Source organism: Camarhynchus parvulus, chromosome 1 (genome assembly GCF_901933205.1).
Source record: "Camarhynchus parvulus chromosome 1, STF_HiC, whole genome shotgun sequence".
Classification (NCBI taxonomy): domain Eukaryota; kingdom Metazoa; phylum Chordata; class Aves; order Passeriformes; family Thraupidae; genus Camarhynchus; species Camarhynchus parvulus.
The window spans coordinates 99,306,456-99,332,064 of NC_044571.1; the positions used below are offsets into that span (position 1 = coordinate 99,306,456).

At 38.9% G+C, this 25,609-nt stretch overlaps 2 protein-coding genes across 5 annotated transcripts in view; both read right to left on the reverse strand.

Moving 5' to 3' along the window:
• NIT2 (nitrilase family member 2) overlaps positions 1 to 10,116 on the reverse strand; it is an 11,947-nt gene extending 1,831 nt beyond the window's left edge. The window contains exons 1-9 of the mRNA XM_030971099.1: positions 9,716 to 10,116; positions 7,680 to 7,798; positions 5,260 to 5,380; positions 5,051 to 5,139; positions 3,604 to 3,697; positions 2,571 to 2,645; positions 2,076 to 2,154; positions 1,329 to 1,427; positions 248 to 303 (exon numbers count right to left, since the gene is read on the reverse strand). Coding sequence (XP_030826959.1) covers positions 248 to 303; positions 1,329 to 1,427; positions 2,076 to 2,154; positions 2,571 to 2,645; positions 3,604 to 3,697; positions 5,051 to 5,139; positions 5,260 to 5,380; positions 7,680 to 7,798; positions 9,716 to 9,743 — 760 coding nt within the window. The 5' untranslated portion in view covers positions 9,744 to 10,116. The remainder of the gene's footprint in view (positions 1 to 247; positions 304 to 1,328; positions 1,428 to 2,075; positions 2,155 to 2,570; positions 2,646 to 3,603; positions 3,698 to 5,050; positions 5,140 to 5,259; positions 5,381 to 7,679; positions 7,799 to 9,715) is intronic.
• Positions 10,117 to 12,719: 2,603 nt separating this feature from the next.
• Positions 12,720 to 25,609, reverse strand: part of TBC1D23 (TBC1 domain family member 23) — a 31,715-nt gene continuing 18,825 nt past the window's right edge. For 2 of the 4 annotated variants that reach the window (XM_030949948.1, XM_030949941.1), the window contains 7 exons: positions 25,429 to 25,471; positions 24,546 to 24,652; positions 23,779 to 23,921; positions 19,182 to 19,270; positions 16,274 to 16,409; positions 15,588 to 15,782; positions 14,370 to 14,451 (listed from right to left, as the gene is read on the reverse strand). In XM_030949948.1, the coding sequence (XP_030805808.1) occupies positions 14,370 to 14,451; positions 15,588 to 15,782; positions 16,274 to 16,409; positions 19,182 to 19,270; positions 23,779 to 23,921; positions 24,546 to 24,652; positions 25,429 to 25,471 (795 nt within the window). Of the gene's footprint in view, positions 14,452 to 15,587; positions 15,783 to 16,273; positions 16,410 to 19,181; positions 19,271 to 22,314; positions 22,360 to 23,778; positions 23,922 to 24,545; positions 24,653 to 25,428; positions 25,472 to 25,609 lie in introns of all 4 variants that reach the window. The other 2 variants (XM_030949923.1, XM_030949931.1) reach the window with 2 other exon arrangements.

Sequence of the window (25,609 nt, forward strand, 5' to 3'; positions counted from 1 at the left end):
CCTAAGGTGGCACCTTGTCCCTAAGGAAGTGAACTAGAAGGGTACAGCTATAGAGAACTGTGCATAGAACAGCCAAGAGCTGCTTGTTCTTGCTTTACCTAGCACAGGTGGACAAGGCAGAGGAGTGCTGCATCATCTGTAGTTGCATGTGTAAGGCCACAGACTTAAAAAAACTGTCTCTCCTTAGTGTCATAATCTGTACTCACAAAAAAAAGTGGGGAAAAAACCAAAACAATTTTCCCCTTACCTATATCTGTGTATACAACTGTTTCCTCAGCCCCAGCTTTGGCTATGACTTCACCCCTGCAAAATTAAGCACATTTGTTCACAGGATTAACACATTGGTTTCAAGGCATCAGTGCAGTTGCTGCTGTTTGTACAAAAAGGAGTTCTACCCTTGATGCCTACAGCTGTAAAGACAGGGCTGTCCTAAAAATAGGATCATAATCCATAACTCTGGCATGATAGAAATGGCTTCCAGGCTTTATATATGGCACTTTCTATATGTGATAAACACATACTTAACATAAGTGTCTTTCAAAGATCAAGAACTGTGGTAAAAGCCACTCTGAGAACCACTGCCTGTGAGCATGCAACATAGCTCAAGGGGAAAGGAACAACCACACTGGCAAAGATGAACTCTCTCCTTTGAAGACCCTACTGGCTTTTAATAGTGTACTTTTACTCTGCATGAACTACTGAACATGATCATGTCTCCCCCAAGTGTTCTGTCACTGCTTTCATCACATAAAGTTAAAAGCTCACAACACAGACAAAGTTTTTCTTACTGTGCAAACAACTGGAGCTGGGCTATGAGTAGATTTATGTGAAAGAAAAACAACTGCCTGAAGATTTGGTCACTTTTACCTCCTGTGCACCTGCGTGATTTCTGCTCAAGTCAGAATCTCTCTTCTCTAGCTGAAGACATTCTTCTTCTTTCTTATGTCAAAACAGTGTTGTTCTTTGAGGAAATGAGATAGTTCTGTGTAAGCTGTTTAAGAGAATTACCCTATGCATAGCATATCATGGACTGAACTTCTGGGACAAGGTGACAAGGTCAGCAGTTCAACTAATGCTTAATCCCAGTACTAAGTAGCATCTTTACTACCAAAATGAATACATACTCAAACTAGTTCTACTTTACTTCTTTTTTTAATTTGGCTGTTTTAAATCATGATCTCGAGAATGTACGCTCAAGTCTCACGTGCTTTTTACCAAAAATTTGCACTTTTAACAGTAGATGGAAAAGTAGGACTGAAGTGTGACTGCCAACTAAAATATTTTTTTTACCAAAGAAAAGGTGGTGGTTTTTATTTTATTGAACTCACCATGGATTTACTACAGTGCTGTGTCCCCAGGCAACATAGGATGCATTTTCATCTCTAGCAGGAGATACAGTAGCTACATAGAGTTGATTATCAACAGCTCTGTGTTCACAGAAAAATGAAGGAAGGGAGGGAAAAAGTGAGAAGAATTGTTTTTATAATACCATTTAATTAAGCAGAAGAGAAAGAATTCACTCTGAAGGACAAGCTATATATCCTCTAAATGACTAGCCCAAACTGTGAATGATACAAAGGTCAGAGAAAGAAGAGCCTGGAAAGAGAAGTCTCTAGCACCTGGCTCCAGAGTTAGTGCATAGAATATCATGTAATTCACAGGTTCATCCATTATGTAGAAAAATTGATTGAAGCTGACCAAATGAATAAACAATCTGCATTCAGGAATCTCAGAGTCTATTTCTACCTGTAATTAGAGCACTTCCCGAATGGTTACTGGCTCTTCTCTCCAGAATTTGTGCGTGAAGTGTGCTTATAAAGCCATGGGAAAAGGCCATTGAAAGGGCATAGCAGGGGCACGAGGGAGTAAAGGCCATGAACTTCCTGCTTTTCTCCTTGACAGTAAAATCATTTTGATGTCCCATGCAAGGCTTGAGGGATGGTACAGCTCCAATGGTGAAGTGGCCCTGCAGCACCACTTCTGACACACAAGTGTCATTTGGAACAAAAGAAAGTTCAGTTCCATACACCAAAACTCCTCTAGAACAGGGGAATAAGCTTTTACTGTGATCTTACCTTCCCCTTTGTAAAAGCTCCCAATGAGCTGGTCCTGTTGTCATGTTAAAAGCCCCTGGATATATCAGCAGCTGGCAACCTTTGTTAAGAGACAATTAGAACCTGAGCATCATTAAGGGGAAGATGGTTTACCCTAGAGTGGCCCTTCACACTGAAACCCAAGGTGAATTTTCTTTCCATACTTCCCAGCCTCTGCCCAGAGCCTGTCCATGCATAACAGGTAACATCAGCCAAGAGCTGTGGTGGGGATACCCCAACTCCATCACTCCACCACCACATGTGGATCAGGAAGTGATGGTTACTTTACTCCCTGAGAGAAGTCACTCATCTGAGTAAGAGTCTTGGCCACAGGATGCATTTTGTGTTTCTGGGCAGGGATAAGAATGCCTGATGACATGGATCAAGGAATGCCTGATCACAGGGACCACTCGGAACCAGCCCTGCCTCGCCCTGGCCTTAGGGCTGCCCACGCTCCCTTGGGTGACCCAACCTCACCTTTCTGGCTGTAGATTTGAGCCATCTCAGCAAATCTCATATCATAGCAGATGCCCAGGCCCACTTTGCAGTATGCTGTTCTCAAAACACAAGAGACAGAAGTGATATCACCAGCACAAGTACACAAAACAAGCACAAGACTCCCTGTAGCCATCCTGCCAACTGTTATTTTGCATGGCTCACAGCAACAGGAGCAGCTATATTTAAATGTGTGTCCAACAAGCACTGGCTATGTTGGGGGAGAATTCATGCTTCATGAGGACAGAAAGAGTGTGAGAAGCAGTCTTATCTACCCTTTAAGAAAAGTCATTTCCACAAAATCATGTTGTATGAAGTCTGTGTAACATATTCCTCTCTCATTTAGCTGAAATTTTAAATTTTTTTTTTCAATAAAAGAAAACACTCCTTGCTTTTCATGGAGTAAAAATATTCATGTACTTTCTTAGAGCATGCACATTGCGAGGAGGAGACAGTGACTGTGGCAGACAAGACTGGAGATCCCAGTTAACAGACTATGTCAGCTTTTGAGCAATATGGGGTGGGGAGGAGTAGATATTTTGCTTTTTTATCTGAGTTGGTTGATTCAAGAAGGCTGGAATGGGATTCCTGATTTAGTTAATTGTCTCCATTATTATATCATCCCTACCTGAAGCAATGTACCATTGTAGCTGTTACACACTTTCTTTTCTAGGCCATGTTTTTTAAGAACAACTTTCAAGTGGTAACTGCTATTAAAAATACCATCACTTCCCTCTAACAAATCAATAGGACCATTCTTTAATTAAGGCAAGTGAGGTGACATATGTTTCAACCCTTTGTACTCCTCTGTCCTTTTGCAACCACACCACCTTTTTAAAACTTTCAGAAGTGACCCAAACACTTGAAGCAAGCTTAAACTATATTTGTCACCAAATGCCCAATCTGATAGTCTAAAAATCCACTGCTGGAAAGGAGGAGGGGGAAGAGAACTGCAGAGTGACTGCAGTGTTACTGTAGTACAGCTCCTTAAAGAGAGAGCTTGTTTTATACTCACATGTGTCAAACATGGAGAAACTATTCCCTGGACTCAGTGTTTCAGACTCTTTGAACTGGATCTTCCCAGGAACATTAATGTCAAACAAATGAACCTGCAATTATGCTATGATTAATAACAATTACTAACAATTTCTCTGTTACTATGATCAATAACAATTACTAACAATTTCTCTGTTTGGTATTTGAGCCTCTTTAGGCATGTGCTTTCTACTGTTATCTAGACTACTCTTTTGTCAGGATCCAAAGTAAACATTGCTTAAGACTGTTAGATCCCCCTAAGATGATTTAAAGTATTTTCTTCTACACAGAAATATACATGTCTAAAATTGAAAATACATGCAAAACAGATAGATGTCTTGACCTAATGATTTGTCTCTAACATTTGAGTCCCATTCCTGTAAAACTTCTCAAGAAAATGCCTTCACTGAGCCATGACTTCAGCTATGCAGCTGCCTCTGAGGGCCTGCAGCTGCCTTCATCCCTCCCTTGCAATGGAAGGTGTTGCTCCTGACTGGAGCTTCCTAACAAGAGAGCTGGTTTTATTTCATTATTTGTTCACACTTAGCACAAGCCTGCACTCATTCTACAGCTCCTGGGCTTGCAGACTGCTGTGCTGTGACAGCTAGAAGGCAGCACAGAACTGCCAAAGTGATCTAGTAAGCAATGCTAATGTAGAATCAGCAAACAGATTAATTAATAAAAAAAATTAAAAATTAATTAATTATTTAATTAAAAATTAATACCTGCACCACCTTATTTGTTCCAAGTAACCCTGCATTATGGTTTTGGCCTACCCTTAAAAGAAATAAGCTGTTGCTCGCTCATGGAGTGATTCCTGTGTGCACAGTCCCATGAACAGAAAGTGGGGATCAGAATGAACAGAACCGTTCCACGAAGAGAAACAGACTCTGGAGTTATAAATGGGAGGCAGTTTTCCAAAAAAGCACAAAGCTATGACAAGGTGGAAGATGACAGCCAGCAAACATCTACTACAAACAGCAGTGACAGCTTAACTTGGACTCTGCATGTCTGCCCTAATTAGATGTATAGCACAAAGCATGTAAAGAACAGCATCTATTATAACAGAAGGACTAAATCCATGAGGAAACTGAGAGAAAATCCTGATCCCACTCAAGTGGCACTGTGTTTTTGACTGAAGCCTGGGTACAGAGATATATGAGTTGGATCAGGTTTTACCCTTTCCCATGGTTTTCCCAGCATATGGGGAAAGCCAATTACTTCCTTATCCAGAACAAATTTATGACCACCTTTTGACATGGTATTTACATACCCCAAATAAAAGTTACATGAAATTTCATGGGTGATGGTACACAACTTATTATTAATGCAAGATTCTACTAATTTATACCTCCTTTAAGTACAGATGAAATGATTTGTGCAACACTGCTGAGAAAACCTTTCATAACAATTTTCTGCCATCTTACCTTCCTATGCTTTGCCAGAAGAGCACCATCAGGCCCAAAGACAGCACATGTATTGTAGAGCTTTCCACCATCCTCTTCTGGAATGGATCCTTTGTAAAGGCAAGAACAGAGATTTCCCCCACTGTATTATTTATGCAGTTTTGATCCAATGGCAGTAATAGACACTGCCCAATTTTCCCCCAGTGAGATGGTCACTAAGAATAAACTACCTCCAATGAGATATATGCTGCACTCCTTTGCAACTTCTGACAGCTTTTGTGTTGATTCCCCAGGGATCTTCTCTGCATACTCCTTAAAGTATTGGGTTCCATATGGAGAATTAAAGCATTCCTAGAATTAGATGGGGACAAAAAAAAAAAGAAACTAAAATCCAGTAACATCACTACAATGAGATGTACCTAACTTTTCCAACTCCTCTCTAACCATGTTCTCAAACAACCTTTGGTTATAGGAGTTTAGTTTATAGGAGCTCAGTAAATGAACCAGGAAGGCCAGAGAGATCTGAACAATCGTTGAAAATACAACAGGTGTGTTTGTGGAGTGCATGCCAAATAGAACAAGAGCTAAGACTATCATGCAAGCTGTAAGGCTAGCATATTCACTGCTCTGGGCTTAGCAAGAACACAAGGGATGTTCACACCAGAATGAGGAGCCAAGTTCTACACAGCTCTCATTTGACAAGTTACAAGCTCAAAAGATCCTCTCAAAACTGTGAAATGCTCATCCACAGCCCATGATTTCTTACTTTTTAAAAGGACATGTGCAAAAGCATGCATTTCTCAAAATTACTTATTGTTTTGCTAAAATAATCCTTTAAACACTATTTCCTCACAATTGAACAGTGTCCTCCACCTTAGGCCCTTGTTAAAGATTTGCGATCCCTTTAGAACCAGGCACATAATCTTTACATGGTCAGATTAATAGAGTAGTTTAGATGTCTAAAATAGGTGGGCTTGTGGTATTTGAGATGCCCAAGATATGAGGACCTTTCTGCATTACACTTGCCAGCTCTGTGAGGACGTGAGACACTCCACCCAACACTTTCTTGTACCCTGAAGGAGAGCAGCTGGAGGCCACAGATAGGCTATCAAAGTGTAGCAGCAACTTCTCTGCTGTGAGAAAGGGACTCCCAGCCCAGACACCTCCATTGTTCCCTTTGCTCACCAGAAGTGACAAACACACCTCCACCCCCACAAAGAAAAAGGAAAAAAAAATCAAAATCAACCTGTTACTAGCACAATAAACACTTCTGCTTTATCTGTGCAAGCAAACTTCTTAACAACTGAGGTAGATTCTACTGAAGTGGAATAAATGAATCCAAGCTGGAAAGGGTTTTTTTCCCTATAGAGGGCACTAGGCCAACAGTGCCCAGCTAAGCCACAGTACAACCTGTAGATGGAAGAAGCAGGAAGGGAAGCCTCTGCAGGCTGTCAAAATAAGCTTCCCAGGCTTTTGAAATCTGGGCTGAACTTCAAAGAAGTGAAAGCAAAGCCAGCTGCCTCCATCTTCATATATCTAGTGTAGGTTACTTTCCTTTATATAAAGTTATTAAAACAAAAAACAAACCCCCAAAGAAACAAAACAATGGGAAGACCTAATGTCACTACAAAATGTATCTCCCAAAAGTCTGTGAAATGCCTTGCCCATGTTTCACAATTTGTGTTCTAAAAGCACAAATCTTTGCTGGCAAAGTGAGTATCTCAGCTAAATAAGTCTGGAAAATTCAATGCTTGTACAGATGATGAAGCCAGTAAGTAAAAGTAATCTCTACACAGGAGGCAGAGGCAGAACACTGAATGGTCACATTTGCAACACAAGAACCACGTAAGCACAGAGGAGCTGGGAAGGTTGCTCAATCCCTCCCCATGACAGCAGGAGAGAAAACATTCTGTGTGTAAAACTGAGACCCAAAGTTCACCCAGCAATGAACTTTGCACTCCCATGTCAGATGTACAGGAATAACACCAGTACCCCCACGAAGAGAGAGAAAGCTGCACTGGGAAGCCCACCCTGTTATCAGCACTCACATTGTGTGAAAATTCACCAAATAATTATGGCTAAAGTTCAAAAAGTAGGTCAGAAGTGACTGATCATTTAAAGTTGCTATTTATGTTTTCACACATGGAAGAAATGTGTCTTAATCATAATTCAGCCACAAATGACCAGCTGGTAATGTTTTAAGTCTAATTTGTTTCTCATGTATCTGGAATGCTTACAGCAAGGAGAGCTACTGTGTACCCTCTTTCACCTTCATGTCAACATTCTTTAGCTGAAAATTGCCTTTTTCTACACTTCTTCAGCAAAGATTCAAGCCACAGTGTCACTTACCTGAATTCAGAATATATCAGGGATGGCATTGTCTAGGATTTAAACCAGCAAAAACTTTACCAGAATTTTACACTACAAAAAAGATCAACTTGTTTTTTGTTTCCCTTTTCACTCCCCACCTCTTAGTGTGCTACCAGCTACAACCCCTGGGATTTTTAGCTTTTAGTTTTATTTTGAAGTTTCATACAGCATCTAATCTATCCAGGGAGGAAGAGGAATATCTGTTGCATTAATAACACCAGAAAGAGGTTTTGAAGGGTTTGGAAGCATAAGGGCTAAGTAGGCCACAATCTTTACTCACAGGCAGAGCCACAAGTTTTGCTCCTTTGGCTGATGCTTCTCTCACCAGTCCACAGGCTCGTTGGAGATTATCTGATTTAACACCAGATACATGCAGCTGGATAAGAGCAAGGCGGAAGGCTGGTAGCAGAAAAGAAAAAATTATTCACCAGAATTCCCACAGGAAACTCTTCAAAAATCTGAATTCTGAAATTCTTCAAAAATCTGAATTTTCTTCAAAAATCTGAATTTTCTTCAAAAATCTGAACTCTTCAAAAAACTGAATTGTTTTCTTCAGTGCTTTTCTTCAAGCACTGAAGAAAACAAATTAGTTAATATATAAACATATGCACAAACCACTACCAACTCATTCTACAGCCTAAACCTGACACTGGAAACAGTCTCTTAACACAGGGAGAGCACTGAAATCCAGGATTGCCAAGAGGAGCCACACATGGCCACCACCCTGCAAAGATCCCAGGGCTCATGTGCCAGCAACGCCCAGTCCATGTTCCAGGGGAAGGAACCATGTTCCAGAAAGGGAGAGCACAGGTGCCCCAGCCCCTCCTTCACAGGCTGCTGCACACTATGGGAGCCCATCTTGCTGCACACCAAAGGACTGGATCCCCAAAGCATCAAATAAAGGAATTGTTTGCTTTTATCCCTAAATTCACACCTAGTTTTGGAAATGGCTATGAAAACCAAGAAAGGTTAACATCTTTCCTGATCATTTCTTAGCAAACTGGTTTGGGCCAAGTGGCAAGTGTTATCATCAGCTTCTACTCCCACAACTGCAGGCTCTCCAAGTAGCTAAGTTTTGTGCACACGCCTTTGTATTTCCTTCCATTAATTTCTGAGTATCCCAGGTTGTAGGGAAACACACCCTGACCATGATCAGGTAGAACTGTTTTCTTCAAACAAACACACACCAACCAACCAACCCTCTCTGGCTTTATAAAAAAAAAAATCCAGTTTCATAGCACCTCTCCTGTCTGGGGGAAAACTCCCCCATCACACAGTCAAAGACCACAACAAGAAAAAGACAAAGCTGGAAGCAACACAGTCCCAGTGGTCAGGAAAACTGGAAAAGCTGATTCAAGTGAAGATGAGACTGGGTCAGGAGCAGTTGAGACACATCTTTGTTCCTACTTCAGTAGCTAAGCAGCTAATTTCTAGAGGTTAAGCAAATGATTAACTGTTCCCTTTGCCACTCTTCATGTGAAAGATTTTTACTGTCGGCTCTACTGAGCAAACAAAGCTCATCTGGTACTCTGAACAGATGTAACCACAGGTTCCAGACCCGCCCGAGATAATCATACCAGGGATCTGTCAAAAACTTCCCAGCATTTGTGGAATGTGTTTTAGTTCAGACAAAGATTTACATTTCAGAGTAAAAGAAAATAAAGAAAAAAAAAAGGCACAAACTCCATAATGTTTAAAACACCAGGGAATGTAATTAATGTCATTAATATTGTTTTCCTATATATAACATTATATGCATCAGGGTTGAAGTTCGATAAGGTGCAAAACTGAAGCTCAGCCACAACAGAACACATGTATTTATGCCACAGTTTCCTTAACAAACATTCAGATATGGAAGCAACAGAAAAGCAGATAAATGTGCAGCAGTGCTGTAGATAGAGACCTCTGCTCCCAGCCTTGACCAGCTGCCCCAAAACCTGCGTTAAAAGTAATTCTCAGGATAAACCTAAAGCAATGTAGGCCACAACCAGGTAAAAGCGCAACGGAGTAAAAAACTGTTTCGCATTTGTACCACTACACTGCAAAACATGCTTGCTGTTTTGTTTTAGAGCGCCGAAAGCCAAGCACGCCCGGTTCGCTGGCGTTTCTTGTGGAGCTGACCCTGCAGGGCGGGCGAGCTCTGTATCCCGGTCTGTGCCCGGCGCAGCGCCAGGCCAGCTCCCCTCTCCCTGCACTGTTCCACAGGCCGTGACAGCGCCCAGCATCGAGGCCTGTCCCGGTCTCACTGGGGCCGGGCACACTCGGGCCAGCGGCCCTTGGGAGGACAGGGACGGGACAGGCAGGGCCCGCACTCACACGCCATGGCTCCGCCGGCCGCCCGCATTCCCGGCTCCGCCCGGGCGGCGCGGCCCGCGGGGGCTGCCGGGACTCGCAGTGCCGGGCCCGGGCCGCAGCTCGGCCGGAACCACCCTCACCCACGCCGCCTTCGAGCGTCCTCGCTGGGGGCGGGACCGCGTCCTGAGGGGCGAGATGCAGGGCTGAGGCACCCCCGCCCTGCCGGGGGCAGCGAGCGGGCAGCGCTCCCCCGGGCCCGTTCAGCGCCGGCAGCGACAGCGGAGCCCCCAGAGCTCCGGCTGTGCCGAGCGCCGCTTTGCCCTGCCCGGCCCAAAGGCAGAGGGCTCATCCCAAGGGACCTGTACCAGCTTACAGGTAACGCATTCACCAGTGACATCCCCCTCTTCTTTACAAGAACAGCATCCCCCAAGGTACAAGCATCTCCACAATGCTCCAGATGCGGAGCAGTGTCCAGTTCTGGGCTCCTCAGAACCAGAAAGACAAGGAGCTCCTAGAGAGGGTGCCACGGAGGCTACAAAGATGATTTTGGGTCTGGAGTACCTCTCTTATGAGGAGAGACTGTGGCAGCTGGGCCTGTTTAGTCCAGAGAAGGGAAGGCTGGGAGGGGATGTCATCAGCACATATAAACCTCTCAAAGGCATTTGTCAAAAAGGTTGTGACAGACTAATTAATGTCAGTGGTGCCCAGTGACAGGACAAGGAGCAATGGCCATAAACTAAAACAAAGTTTCACCTCAACATGAGGAGGAACTTCCTTACATGAAGGTGGCAGAGCACTGACCAGGCTGCCCAGTGAGGTCTCCCTCTCTGGAGACATTCCAAACCCTGTGTTACCTGCTCTAGGTGACCCTGCCTTGGCAGGGAACTCAGACTAGATGAGCTCCAGAGGTCCTGTCCAACACTGCAACTCTGTGAAACCAACACACTAAGTACCATGCTGCTCTTCCTTCCTTGGCTTTAAACACCAAGTGCTCCCCTTTACTCAGCACAAAACATTGCTGTCTCATGTACATATTTTCCAGCCTTGGGCTTTTTAGAAGCATGTTTGTAGAATTGTATATTTTGTGTAGCACTATTTCTCACACAAGATTATGTCTGTAAGCTGAAGGCACATAATGGCAGAATGGGTAAAGAAAAAATGGGTAAGCCAGGGTGATCAATCTCTTACACACCTCCCCTTTCAGGAAACATGCAGAGAGATAAAGGATGGGAAGGGCATAACCACTGCAAAATGCACAACCACTACTGCGTGCAACAATTACAAACCTTCCTTCAACCAGAGAACTGTTCAACCTGCCCCTGGGAGCAGTAAAGGGAACCACTCATCCCAATCTGACCAAGCCAAAGGATGGCAGAACAGATAGCGCAGCAGCCCTTAGCAGGCTTCTCTTCTTTATATACATGCCCATGGTGGTAGAAAGAGCATATGTGATTTAAAAAAATCTTTTCTTCCCCAAACATCACACTTTGTAGGGCTCCAGGTGCAAAGAACAGCTGTCCCCCAGCTTCTTCCCAAATAAGAAAAAGAATAAGCAATCAAGTAGTGTCATCCCTTGAAGGGGCAAAGCACAGGCCAAAAATCCAGTTTCCCATGGGTCAGAGAGATAAAATGTATTTTTCAAGTTTCCAAACAAAAGTATCTGAAAGCACTAAGTATAGCCAGTAGAACAAGTTACATAGTACCACCTTTTTCCTTCCCTAAAGGGAAACTTTCACACATTCAGTAGACTACACCTATATTGAAAAAGCTTATTTGGCAGTACCTGGTTTTGAAACTACAGCTGACGTGTAGTTGGAAGGAAAAGATCCAATCACAGGTGAGGCCCATGTGTTAAGGCTAACAGGAAAAGGCAACTTTAAAAATTCCAACTCTGCAATCAACAGTATTTTTGGTGGGTTCTACACATAAAGTTCTTTACAAATTCTCATACAAATCAGAATCTAAAAGAATTTGTGAGACAAATGAAGAGCCATCAGTGAGCACAGAAGCACCAACTCTCACTATGACACAAAGGTAAGAGCTTTCATTTGGCAGGGAAGTTTACTCCAAGACTTTCTTTCCTACTCCAGACCTCATTTCTATCACTCCTGCATTATAACTGTCACCTTATATTCAACAATATAGATCCTGGTGCATGCAGAATAAAACAAGAGCCAACACATCTCTAGCAAATATAATTTAAAAAAATCCTTGAAGCTAAAAGGGACAGGAAGTAGCATACCAACTTTTTTCATTTTTCTTTTCAAAAAATATCACTGCAGTACTATAATTTCTGCTTAGTAATACAAGTTTTGTAACAAAACCAGTAACTACAGGTATGTAAAATATAAGGCAAAAGTGGCCCTTAAACTGTGGGTAGAGATACATCAGCACCATTAAAATTATTCATCATTTGGGCTGAGCTTTTTAAGAGGTCTGTTGATAACTTGTGCATTGCCTTGAAACTTACAAATAATTAGCCTCTAAATGGCTTGGATTATACCTTTCTACAGAGAAGGGATTTAAGAACTGACTTCCTGTTGCTTTACTTGCTGTAGATCTCAAAGGTCTGCTGTATTTGCTGTCCTCACAGTGAAGCATACACATTAGCCACATTCCACATTTAATACTCAAATACACCTGTTTAACAACTGAGTGTCATTTTCACTTTTCCCCTTCTGACTAGGAGGAATATGTTGTATCATTCTGTCAACATTTTCATAACAAAAATATGATGTTGAAAACGCTGGAATTTATGCAGAAACCTTTTCTATAAATTGATTATTTGTGAATTCACTTTGACCTTTCTGTGAATGCTCACCCAAAAGTCCTTAATGAAATTAACTTAAATTCTGAAGTACTTACATTAAGAAGTCACTGGCAGTAGCTCCCTATGATCCATAATCAGCATCTTCCACTCCAAAGATCAAATTCACTTCCATTTACAAAACACCTTTAGGAAAAACTTTTAATTGATTCAGAGAATTTACACAGTATGCAACTAAATGCTTTCTGACAGAACAAGTTATGTTCAAATTGTACTGGTTTATTTACAAGTGTAGTTTATAAACAGTAGCACAAACATCTTTACATGAAAAAATCTCGTTGCTGAAGTAGGCACAAAGTCAGAGATTCTTGAGGATATTTTCAGGAGGGACTAGGAAGAGGAAAATGTAATACAACAGCTGCTGGGCAAAACTACAAATACATGAGCATTGGCCCAGGTGCAATTTCATGCAAATATTTTCAACAGTTTAAGTTCTATTGGTGTTTACTCAGATACTAAGAAGGAAAAAAAAGTAATTAGTTCCAGAATTAAGGTGCCCTAGCTTGATTCCTAGTAGAATAACTTAGAATAACTGTTTTTATAAAGGTCAGTTTAACTTGTTTTACCTTCTGATGAAGTACCAAATCATAGGTTTTGATTCAAGTACTCAGAAGATTTCATGCAGCAAAGCTAATCCCCATTATCTTTATGTCACAGTTTTCGGTGATTTCCCATCAGTCTACAAAGATGCTCTGCCTTGTCCATAAGAATATTCCTCTACTGAGCTTTGAACAAGAGAACCATTCTTGAACAAATGGAGAGCTTGTGATGAACAGTCCTAGAGTTGCCATCTCCCAAATCTTTACTAATTTAGAAATTGTTACTCAAAATAATATAAACAAATGCTTGAATCAATGGAGGTAACTGGTTAAGAATACATTTATCACAGGTATGCAGCACTGAAATTTTCAGTGCTGGTTTTCTGTGCATTCATCTTCTTGCTGAACACACCTTTGGTCAGTGTGTACTCACTTTTGTGCTGAACTGAAGGGTTTTAAACATCTAAAGTTCTTAGATATTTTGCTTCTGAAGAGCAAGGCAACTTGTTTTCAACTGTCATATTCTGTCATGAAACATGCATTTCAATGCACAGACTTGTCTTTACAAGGGAAACAGCCTCAACCTATGAAATGTAAAATTTTGCATAATTAAAAAAAATCACAACCCTGTAGTAAAACTACAGTTAATTTCAGTATTTAAAAATAATCTTTACCACCAATTCCAGTTATTTAGCCTAGTAGCTGGTAAGACTTTAAAAACCCCTTAATTTTACAAATTGCTTGTATTTTTTCCATTTATCTGCAGCCCAAACTTAACAGTTTTTAATGTGAAAACAGTGTTTTTAAGATTTGTATCTGCCCTGTTCAAAAACCTAAATTTTTAATTAGTCTTTGATACTACCTGGTAGGCAAAATCCAATTTCTAGACTGTAGGCAAGGGAGACATTTTATTTACAAGGGATAATAATTTAAAAACCATTCTGTTTTCAATTGCTCCTCTGTATCTTACAGTCATTCTTTTAACATACTTAACATGAACCCAGCTGCATTTGCTCTTGCAAAGATGCAGATCATTCCCATTAAGGCTGCATTAAAATGAAACAAACTGACCTTTATAATAAACACTTCTCCAAAACAAAAAAAAATTATAATAAAATTTAAAAAAAAATCCTGTTCAGAAATGGATAATAATTTACCCTATCTTAAGCCTGCTACTCAGGCACTCCCACCAGCAAACAGAAAAATTCTCTTAAGTTAGTATTCAGTTGGGAAACAGTCAGCTTGTGTCCACATACAGTATCTTGGTTGCTTCTTCTTTATAAACTGGTCTCTACAAAGTCTTTAGTTATTAACTCTCCAAGGCATCCAATACTTTCATGATCTGTTGTTTTATGGCTTTGGTAGCATCACCTGCATTTGGAATCAAATACCTTAAAAAAATTAGAAAAAGCCATCATTAATTCACTATAAAATTTTTTGAGTATAAATTCCAGAATTCTTTTTATTCTTCCTCTGTCTAGGAGGAAGGGAATATATTAAAATGAAAAAAATACTAAGAAAATAACATTTAATTCCTGATTATACTACGAAACTTTCTCTTTGTGAACTTACAATTGTTGAGGAGTACTTTACAGGCCATCTTGGAAAGAAAAACTGACAATGGGATAGGTCAGGCCATTCCAGATCTTTACAGATAGAACTGTCTGACTGAAGCATAGAAGTCCTTGCTTGGATTTTGTTTTGTGGTATTTTGGTTTTTGTTTTTTCAATTCCTATAGCTCTAGATCAATCTGCTTCAGTCCGCAAGGTGGCGATTAAGTAATTCAACAAGCAGTAAAGTTCTCTGCAAAATTTTAATTTATCTTTAGAAACCTAAGGAGCCAACAGGCAGAGAACATCCCTAGTTAGGTAGGAAACTCATCTTCCCTCTCCTGTGAAAACAGAGCATCCCCTGCACATAATTCTCTCCAAGGAAGATGAGAAAACATCCAGCTGGTATCAGCAACCTTCTTAAAACAGTGCCAAGAACAGCAGTCTACACCAGTGGAAAAAAGCCTGATACACCACTCCATCTGACCCCTTCCCCCTCTTAAGTGTGCAAATACTGAGCATGGCAACATGTCACTTCCAGGAATCAGGTTTCAGGGAATCAGAGTTTTGAATTTAGGCTCTGGACTCCTTGCACAATGCACAGAGAATATGAGTCAGATGTCAAAAAAAAAAAAATTACTCCATCATACTCTTAAATCCCACTCTTCACAAATCCATACTTCTGCTGCAGAGAACTGTCTACTTCATTTTTATTTAAGACCTATTACAAAAACAAAACACTTGCACACATCCCATCCCCAAGAACTGTAGTTGCAGTTCCTCTCTTCTGGGTCTCATAAACACCCATCATTTTACTGCAAATCTTTTTCCCTAGTTCACATCTGATTTATGTATTTCTAAATAAAAACTATTATTTTTGAACTGAATTCTGGGAATTACAGCATACCCCTGATTTCCAGTGTACAGCATCCTGGACATCATTACCATTTACACCTCTGCTTCTAAGATGGCTTACCTTTCAACTGCCAGGATTTCTATGCCTGAAGTATTGCTATTTCCATACTTAAAGGTGATCAGTTCTGGGTGTTTCTTCTTGGATGTGATTTTGACGACAGAGTTGAGTGCCTGTCGAGACTGTATGTAAGCCAGTCCCTTTCGTGATGGAATCTCCCTCAAACAGTACATATGAGTTGCTGTTACTAGAAGATGACTTGAAGGAAAAGAAAAATACAAATTAATTTTGTTAATTAATTAAATATCAGCTATTTAGAAAGTTAAATTCTATGACTAAACTACATGGAGAGAGCTAGATAATACAGCTACTAAAGGTTTTAGTACTTCCATAATATCTAATGAAGAAAGCTCTACAAAAGACTTCAGAATTTCCTTGAGTGCTGTAGCATAGCCATTTCTGAAAACAAACATGGCATTGCCCGCAGCATTATTGGTGCACAGCCCCTCTCTCCCCTTTCAATTTTCCTTACTACCTGGTTCTTCAAAGCAAAATTTTACACCAGGTTTTATACATAATTACCATTCTATAGCACTGCAAATACAAGAATGCAAATACAGTAACACTTTGTTCTAGTTTGTTTCACACTTTCATTTCCTAATGTAATAAAAGTCTAAGTTAAGTCACCAACATTTGTTTTTTAGAATGTATATCAAGATGGATGTTTTCACTGAACTTAATTTCAGTACCTGGGAAACATATGTCCATTTTCTTTTACTTCATTACATGGAAAGTTATACTTCACATCAGGTTTATTTATCCACGTTTGGATGTTGACAACCTCTTTTCGATCATCGTCCGACATTGAGGAACTGTCAATTTCATCTGGTTTGAAGGGAAGGGGTAAAAGCAGTAAAAAAAAAATTCACACCCATCAGCCAGCTTTTCAATTTGTTTAAACCCACTGTAGCTAGACCAGTTCAAAGCAAGTGTACCTAACCATAGGGAATTATTGAGAGGGAAGAAAGAAAAAGGCATATGTGATATTTCTCTCTTAATTTTCTCTCAACAAAGTATTTTTAGGTCAGGGGGTATCTTAGGCTGGCCTGATTTGTCCACGCAGTAAAGTCTCATGGATTTCTCTCACAATGGAAGTCACTTGTCCAGACTTTCCTTGAAGCCATATAAACCTTTTGCATTTAAACCACCAATATCTTTTGGCAAGGAGTACCAAAAGCAAGCCAACCACAGTCCAGGAGAGTCTTCCCTTGTGGGTTCTAGTTTCTTTTACGAGAAGAAATGAACACCTGTTGATCCCTTTCAAGGATAGGCATTATTTTTGTGGATCACTTTTCCTCCCTTAAAATGCCTCTTTCACATAACAAAACTCCTAACATTCAGCTGTGCCTTTTGTGGAAGTAATATCACATCTTTCCTCACCCTAATTCTGCCTCTCTGAACCTTGTCCTGTTCAAACATGGTTTCTAACACCAAGGGCAGAAGACACAATATTTAATGTGTGGGTGAATCATAAATTTCTGAGCATTTGATTTGCTTTTCTGACTGTTAATGACTGCTTATTTATTGTAAACCCACTGCAGCTGGACACAGCCAAATCATTCTAGCACCGCTGGATCTGAAACTAGAAGTGGTTGGGGGTTTTTAATGTCTTTCTTGCATTAAATTCATACTGAATTTCATGTGCCATTTTATTACCCAGTCATGCCTATTAGCAAAAGACTCAGTCTGCCCTTACTGTCTCAGTCTGCCAGATAACCTTGGATCATTAGCAAAAATTGTTGTCTTTGCCTTCACATCCTTTTTTAAGGACATTTAAGAACATATTCCAACCCAAAATTTTCAGCACAGACCTCTGTGAAACACCCACAACTCCTGCACGTGCTATTACTTAGTTGCAAAATACTGCTTCTATGTGTAAAGTTGGTGATTACGTTTACATAGTAATTTTGGTGTTACATTAGAAGAAATTAAGCAACCTAGTTATCTAACACAATCAACTATATTAACTCCATACAAATTACTCCCAGAAATAACTCAGGACAGCTCTTCAAAGAGCCTTTTTCAAAGCCAGTTTCCTAGACTTTGTAAAACTACTTACTTCAATGCCATTCAGAATCTGAAACACACTTTGGGAAACATTTTCACTGAAAAATACATTATGGAATTGAAGCAAATGGAACAATAATCCACCCTCATGTCACAGAATCACAGAATGGCTGAGGACAGAAGGGATCTCTGGAAGTCACCTGGTCCAACCCACCTGCTCAAGCAGATCCACCTAGAGCAGGCTGCAATGATTACAGCTGCCTGCAATTACTTACTACAGAAAAACCTCAAACACTAAAACTTCACAAAACCAATTATTCAGAAACAGGTTCACTTTTTGCATTCTTCTGTATCAAGATCATATATATTTCACTTCATATGTGTTGGCTTTGCTTACTCCAATTGCTCTGATTCTGCTTACTTACAAAGTGTAATAGTGCTTTTAAAAGCAAATATTAAATAAATAGAACTTAGTAAAAAACTATTACTGAAAACACATTCTAGACAACCTGTCTTGGAGGAGCTGGTTTTCTGAAACTACACAGACTTTGCAAAACACTATTATGGATGCTCAAAGAACTGTGCAAACTTAATTACATGGTATTTGGAGAAATATCTTGTTGGTATTAAAGCTTCTGCCTGATAATTTCACTTTGCCCCTTCACAATTTTTATTGCAGATGATGATCAACTGTGTGTCATTATGTTATTTAAACCTGTGACTCTCATTAATCTTCCTGAACTGCTTCTTTTGCCTATCAAAGATTCTCAGACTAGTTACTTGTTTCTCCAACACAAGCTAAACATGCCTTTTGGCACAGAAGAGTTATTTGTGAGATGATGATTGGGAGTGGGCTAAAACTACCAGAGCAAAACCAGGGCAACAGTAGGTTGGAACCATTCTAATGTTAGAACTGCTCTCAAAAAAAACCCCAAACAAACCTTTATGAAATGTGTGGTGTTCCAATTTTGCCTGTAGTTTTTCAATGAGATAAAAAATTTAAATAAAAAATTGCATGTTTTTTTTCTACAGCAATCTGCACGCATATCAAGAGATGAATCAAATATTAATAGATTCAGTGCTAAAAAGCCAAGTCTGAAACACTGGAGAGGTGTGCACACATTAGCCAGTTAAAGTCTAGCTCCAACTATACTTCAAAAATTCAGATCATTACTCTAACTGACAATACTAGACATTTAAACTGAGATATATCAGCCAAGCCAGGTCTTTTATATTTTGCTTACTGTTGTAATAAAGGCACAACTGCCAGTTTACATGTACGAGATCAGTATTGCAAAAGATCTTTACTTGAGAAATAACAAGTGGAGACAAAAGATCCCCTAAATCTGCTTATTTCAATTTCTTCCTGTTGGCTGTTTGGTGCTTACCCCAAATTACTTTTTATTTAATCTTCTCCTATGTATTTGAAGAGGGTCAGTCCTAGGCATTACCATAACATACATGAACAACAGTAATAGACAAGTATCATACTGCAAGACAAAGATGTAAGATACACTGTTTGGTTTAGTCCAATTTAATAACTTTGTCTAAATAAGCTAATCTAAGTAAAAGAAAAATTCTCTACTGTACCAGTATCATATTCTTCTTCATCTCCGATGCTGAATACCGGCTTCACACCACGGTAGGGTTTTCCTACTCTGTCACTGCTGCTGACATGTCTGTTGGCAATGAAAAGGGCAGGAGAAGGAGAGGGACAGAAGAAAAGTAACTTTCAAACTGATGGTCTGAGTTCCACAGTAACATATTAGCAAAATGTAAACACAGCTGTGCAACAGAGAAGGACAAGTGACTCTCATGAAGCAGCCTGCAAGGAAGAAGTGAGTGACCCATCAAGCAACTTGGTTAGTTAAAGCACAGAGTTCAGTCACTTTGGGAGCCTGACTGTTGTAACAGAGCAAGTGGAAAGAAATACTGTTTTGTTTTAAAAAAAAACCCATCTTCTGCTCACCTTCTCAAATGGCAACACACATTAGAGACCTGAAAACTGACACCATGCTATGTTTCCAGCATGAAACAAAAACATCTGGACAGTCAGGGCAACTTCACAAGGATGCCAAATTCAGATAAAGCAAAAAACAAACACTATTAACTAACATGTCTGGAAATTTATTTTTCTGGTTAATTCCTCGAAAGATAACAAAATGCTTTAAGAACTACACAGTGGGGTTATTACAAACCATCTGTGGTAGTCTAAACCCTGACTTCCTGTGCATTACTTCCAGCTTGAGTCAAATCATGAAATATTTGCTCAAACAATTCCTACTGCTACAATCCCAGCACCAGTGTGATATTCATGTGTTGTCAAAAATCACATTTAAATTGTTTCTACAGATCATATCAAATGACACAAACACACACAACTGAGTCTTTATGTGTGACAGTAAAATTGCAAATCCTGAAATATTTTAAAGCTCCAGCTCAGAACGCTGCGATTACATGGTCACAGCTGAATTAAAAGCTCTTGCCCTCAACTGTTGAGAATACCTGAAAAATATGAGAAAAACCTGGAAGTTCAGAAAGCAATAATACAGGCAATTTCTGAAAAAACCAAACAGTTCATAATTTTAGCCTTTAGAACTGGCAACACTTAGCAGTTTTAAAAAACTCAAAGTAAAACCAGAAAATCTGCCTGTCCCTTTCCTCCAGTTCAACAACCTCCTTTCCCACACTATGTGTTTATGTTTCCTAACTCTAAGCCTTGGTTCCTGTTTAAAGTACATTCACAAACTCCAGTTTAAATGCTACTGTAGAATCAAGGTGGACAGGGAACAGGTTTAGTAACATGTAAATTAATGCTATTACTTAGGGATATCTGAAAGTAGAATTGAAAGTTAGAAAAGAAAACAACATTTTCTATGGGTAAAATTTACTAATATAAACAAAATAAGGAAAAGTTTAAAAACCAAACAAACAGAAATGTGGTCTACAATGGCACAAAAATAAACATACAATAACATGCTCATTAGTGTTTAAGACAATAAGCATCAATGACACTGACAATCCAAGAGGGCAGTGCTTCCATATGGAGGCTTTTGTAAATATGCTTTAGCAATACATAACCAATTGAGTAAGAAGCAGCACATTTAAATAATGTCAAATTGAATTATACAGAGAGGATCTAAAAGCAGATCTCACTGGTGTTTATCAAATGAAGTTAGTCAGGACAAGAGAGTAAACAAGAGAGTAAAAAGCTACTTTATAAAAGCCTGGTAACATTCTTAAACTAGAAACCGATTCCCTTTAACCTGTTTTCATGGAAGACTATCATTACATGGTTACAAATTGAATGCAATGTCCTTTGGTGGCAAACCTGCCAAATGAAACATCCTGGTGATAAACACAAAGTAGATCTAATCGAATTGATACAGAAAAAAATACCATTCTAGGTTTTTAAGAACTGAAATTTTAAGAAAATACTCTAGGGATATAAAGTGTGAGCTAATTTATTCTTGCATCTACCCAATGAAAGAAGATGTGCAATAGGAGTGAAAGGAATAAACAAAATCACCAAAGTAAAATCTCAATATATTAAAACTTCTTGCTTACAAATACAGATTCATGCATCTCTGAGTTATCCAAGAGTCACCATATTTAATTTGATATTTTAGCACTTGCTTACCATATTCTAGAAACACATCAACAAAATGTGGGGTACAATCCCCATGATCTTAAGTATTTCTAAATTAACAAAATATACTATGTGCTATTGGGCCATTCCCATTGTTCTTCTTCTACAGAGCACTACTACTGATTTTTCTCACATGAGCAACACCTTTCTGGGATGCCTTCGGGTAACTCTCAGCTCAAATTATGTACTAATTACTTGAAAGAAAAATTAGTCAAAAATCCTTGAAAGCCCACTTTTAAAATTTTCAATAATTCATCCAGCACTAACCTTCATGCATTTCAGTGTAAGTGGGTCAAAAGCTACAGAACTCCTAAAGTATAACCAAAATTCGAAAGTGATTATGCATGAGCTGCTCTTCAATCATCACAAGTAATTTTATAAAAACTCAAGTCACAATTCTGATTTCTGAAATAATTATAAGACACTGTATGTGAGTCAAATGTGAAGGGCCTCCACATTTGCATGAAATGTAGTAGTTATGTGAACAAGATGAGGTAGAATTGCAAAGCATATTTACTTATCAGGTTTTTTTCCCCCCCAGTAATGAGCATGTCTGCTTCTTTCAGCATGTTCTATCACCAATTGATAAGATGCATAAAAATTTGAGACTTCCAGGCAGAATTTCTGTATGGGTTCCCTGTCATATCTAAGTTCTGATGATATTTTATGAAAAGTTTACTTTTCATAATTATAGTCTCTCTTGTTAAAACCTTAAGCCATAATTTGTTCAGTAATTGTTCCTGATTTCTTCTACTAGTACAGGTTACTAATAAAATGCATATAGGAAATGACAGGTTAAAAAGAAATCCATAAGAAGCAATAGTAAGGAAGAGAACAGAAATAACAAAGCAGAAACTAAGAGAAGAAAGCACTGCCAATACATTCTTTTTTCTTCCTTTAGTCTCTTGACCAGTGCTTATAAAAAGCAACAGTTTTAATATACTTCAAGAAATTAAATTCATATCAAAATATGCAAGCAATCTTGTCAGTGTAACCAATGCTTACAAACATTGTGATGCCATGCTAAATACAAGAAAGGTGGTTTTAGTCAGACTGCTTAATTATCAAGCTTACCGCTCCAGGCTTGCTCTGTCTGGCCAGGAAATATTGAAAGGTATTCTACAGTACATTGGGGCAGAGGACAGAACAAAAGAATTAAAAAAATGTAAAGGAAAAACCTAGATAAATAGCTGAAATTCTCTATATTGGCAATGTATCTTCTTCAAGGAGGATGCTTGTAAATAAAAACAAGACTTCATGAAAGCTGGACATGAGGTAAAGAAATATTTGCAAAAAAATCTACTAAAAGTTGCATTTTGTATGCTACCTATGGTGTACATGTAAGCATTACCTGATTTCACAGAATGGCCTGGGTTGGAAGGGACTCTAAAGACCAACTTGTTCCACTCCCTGCCCTGCACAGGGATACCTTACACCAGACCACACTGCTTAAAGCTGCATCCAGCTTGGCCTGGAGCATTGCCAGGGATGGAGCAGCCACAGCCTTCCCTGGGCAACCTGTGCCTCACCACCCTGTAGAGAATTTCTTCCTGATATCTAATCTAAATCTACCCCTTTTCAGTTTAAATCTTCACAGTCATTCAGTTTAATACCTCACAAAGCAAAATCTACCAAACATTATTTAAGAATATTTTGCCTCTAATAGTGAAATAGAAGTAATAATAGTATTTTAGAAAAACATTTTCCAGCACAGAAAGAATGAATGATCTGAGGAACTATTAAAAATTACTCATCATTTGGCATGTGTTTTAAATCCTGCCATCAAACAAATGCAAGGTTTCTGAGATTCCTGAATACCAGTGTGTTGCTATTCAACATACACCTTCAAAGGCTGGAATTTAAAGAACTACAACAAGCATTTCATTTAAAGCTCTGGCAGATGAATGCTGTTTTTCTTGTATTTAGTTAAGATAATTATTTGGAATGATCACTTCCAAATTTGAAAGTGTTCCTCAGTCTACTTGCACATTCTCATTCCTTGCTGTACCTGAAGACACAAAAACCAAACAAGCATCCATTCTGAGTTTGAAAAGCAGCTTTACATATGGACTTGGAAAAATTCGAGATCTTTAAAAGAGGTAAACTCAATTTGCCAAGATGCAGCAGTGAAAAAAACCAAAACAGAACAAAACCAACCAACCAAAAGAACCTAACCAGAATCCCACTGTCATTCATCTATTTCATTAGAGTCAGGATGGGGCGGAAATAAAAGTGAAATCATTGCTCACTTTCAGATTAAACACAAAATTGACACACTCTAAGAAGTGAAATTAAGTGACAAATTCTAGATAAACATTGAAGGCAACAGGGACCCACATTGGCCTTCCAATACTAAGGAGCACAGTAGGCTCCATGGGTCATGATAAAATTGTGAGGAGGGTAGGGGTAGAAAATTAAAAAACTGAATATGTGAGACAACTTTTTCCTAATTAGCCCAGTTTTCACACTTACAAACAGCCACATGAAATAGGAAGTCACTTTTCCCAGATAATGCACAGTGAGATATAAACAACGCACCTGTCCACTGGAGTAGATGTATTTTCAATAAAACTGATAACTTTCTCCTTCACATTCACAGATTTAGTCTTCAAAGCAACTGTCATTTTATTCACTAGGGATTTCACTCCTTTTCCATCACCTGAACCGTTAGGAGAATCACCCTGTAAAAGTAACTCCTCTCAGGATTAATCATATAAAAGTATGTTATTTAATCTCAATGAATTAAAAAGGAAACAGACTACAAAAGAGAAATTTACTTTGTGGTACACAACTGAGTATTTCTTTAGAATTCTATCAAATAATAGCAGTGATATTGAGGAAAATATCATCCCATAAAGCAAGCTTGACAAACTATGTTACTGAGCACTCTGCTATGGACATCTAAACAAAAGAATCCTATTAGTGATACATTGCATCTAAATCAAAATCTAAATTCTACACATAATACATCAGAAAAGATACAATTTTGAGCTTTGCCATGAAATTGTATGCCACTTTATAGTAACTTGCTCCCAGAATGAGTAAGAGTCAGGGAAAGAGTTGTCTATTACACGTATTCTGCTGGAGAATGACTACAGCAAGTTCTTCCCTAAAAACTCTTCCCCTCAAGAGGACAAAAATGTTTGGGTCACCTATGACTAGACTGTGATCATAGTTTGAAATTAAACACACAAGTGAAAACAGCCATAACTTGCAATTTTATGGAATAGAATGAGGAATGTGAAGAAAAACCACATGACACCTACGGCTCCCATCCCACTGTAACACACTAAAATTTCACTTACATCAACAGAGCTTATGCTATTTCTTGAGCCTGAGGTACTAGCAATCCAGTGGCCATATCCATTTTCTGGTCCTTCCACATTGATATCTGCTAAGTGCTGTTGGAGGGCTGTTAAAAGGCCATTAAAAACATTCAGAATTACACTGGACTTAGTCTGTTGACGAAAATATTGTATATACCCAAGTCTAATCAGTAACAGTTATTTCCCCACAATTCAATAAAGTAGATAAATTCAGTGGTCACTGTAATAATCCTCAGCTTTTCTTTCAGCAGTATAAAGGCATTTTAAGAAAATCGAATTATCTAATGCCTATTTATCTACCTAACACACTAATTATTTTAGTAAACATTTAGAATACAGCAGCAATTAAAAATAAAGCACTGCTTTGATCTTGAAGACAGCTCTTACAACACCACACATATTGATTAATAATGCCCCTATTGTATTGTTAATAATGTCATATTGTAGGACAGATCTCACCACTGTTGTAGAGCCTGATTGATTCCAGCAACAGCCACTTATCAATTATGAATTCCTGATTTAAGATACATAACAGCATAACAGCTATTAATAGCAATTATGAAGTTGCATCTCCATATGAATTTGCAATCTACAGTGGCTAAAACATCAAGAATGACAAGCTGGAAGAAGGAATTTCTTCAATTTCTGCATTAATTTTTCACCACTCAGAAATTTGGGAAAGCCCTAAGAGTTAACCACAAATGTGTAAGTGCACAGTGTTTACTTACACAAAACAAAAATCTGACAAATGAGACCTAGTTGCTGTTATTATTTAGACGGTTTTTAGCAAAAGCCTCAAAAATACCAACAGTGTTAAGACATCAGGATTTTTCAAGTCAAATTTCCTTATTAATAAGCTTACCCATAAAGCCTCCTTTGGCAATGCTTACGTACTCCTTATTTTTCTGCAACAGAAAAGATAATTCTGATCAGAGCAAAAACCTGAGGAATGAGTTTGGCAAGTATGGTAATGAAACAGGGGTTAGTTTGTTTACTAAAAACAATGTAAAAACCAGTTCAGATTTTAAGGTGAAAATGTTTTG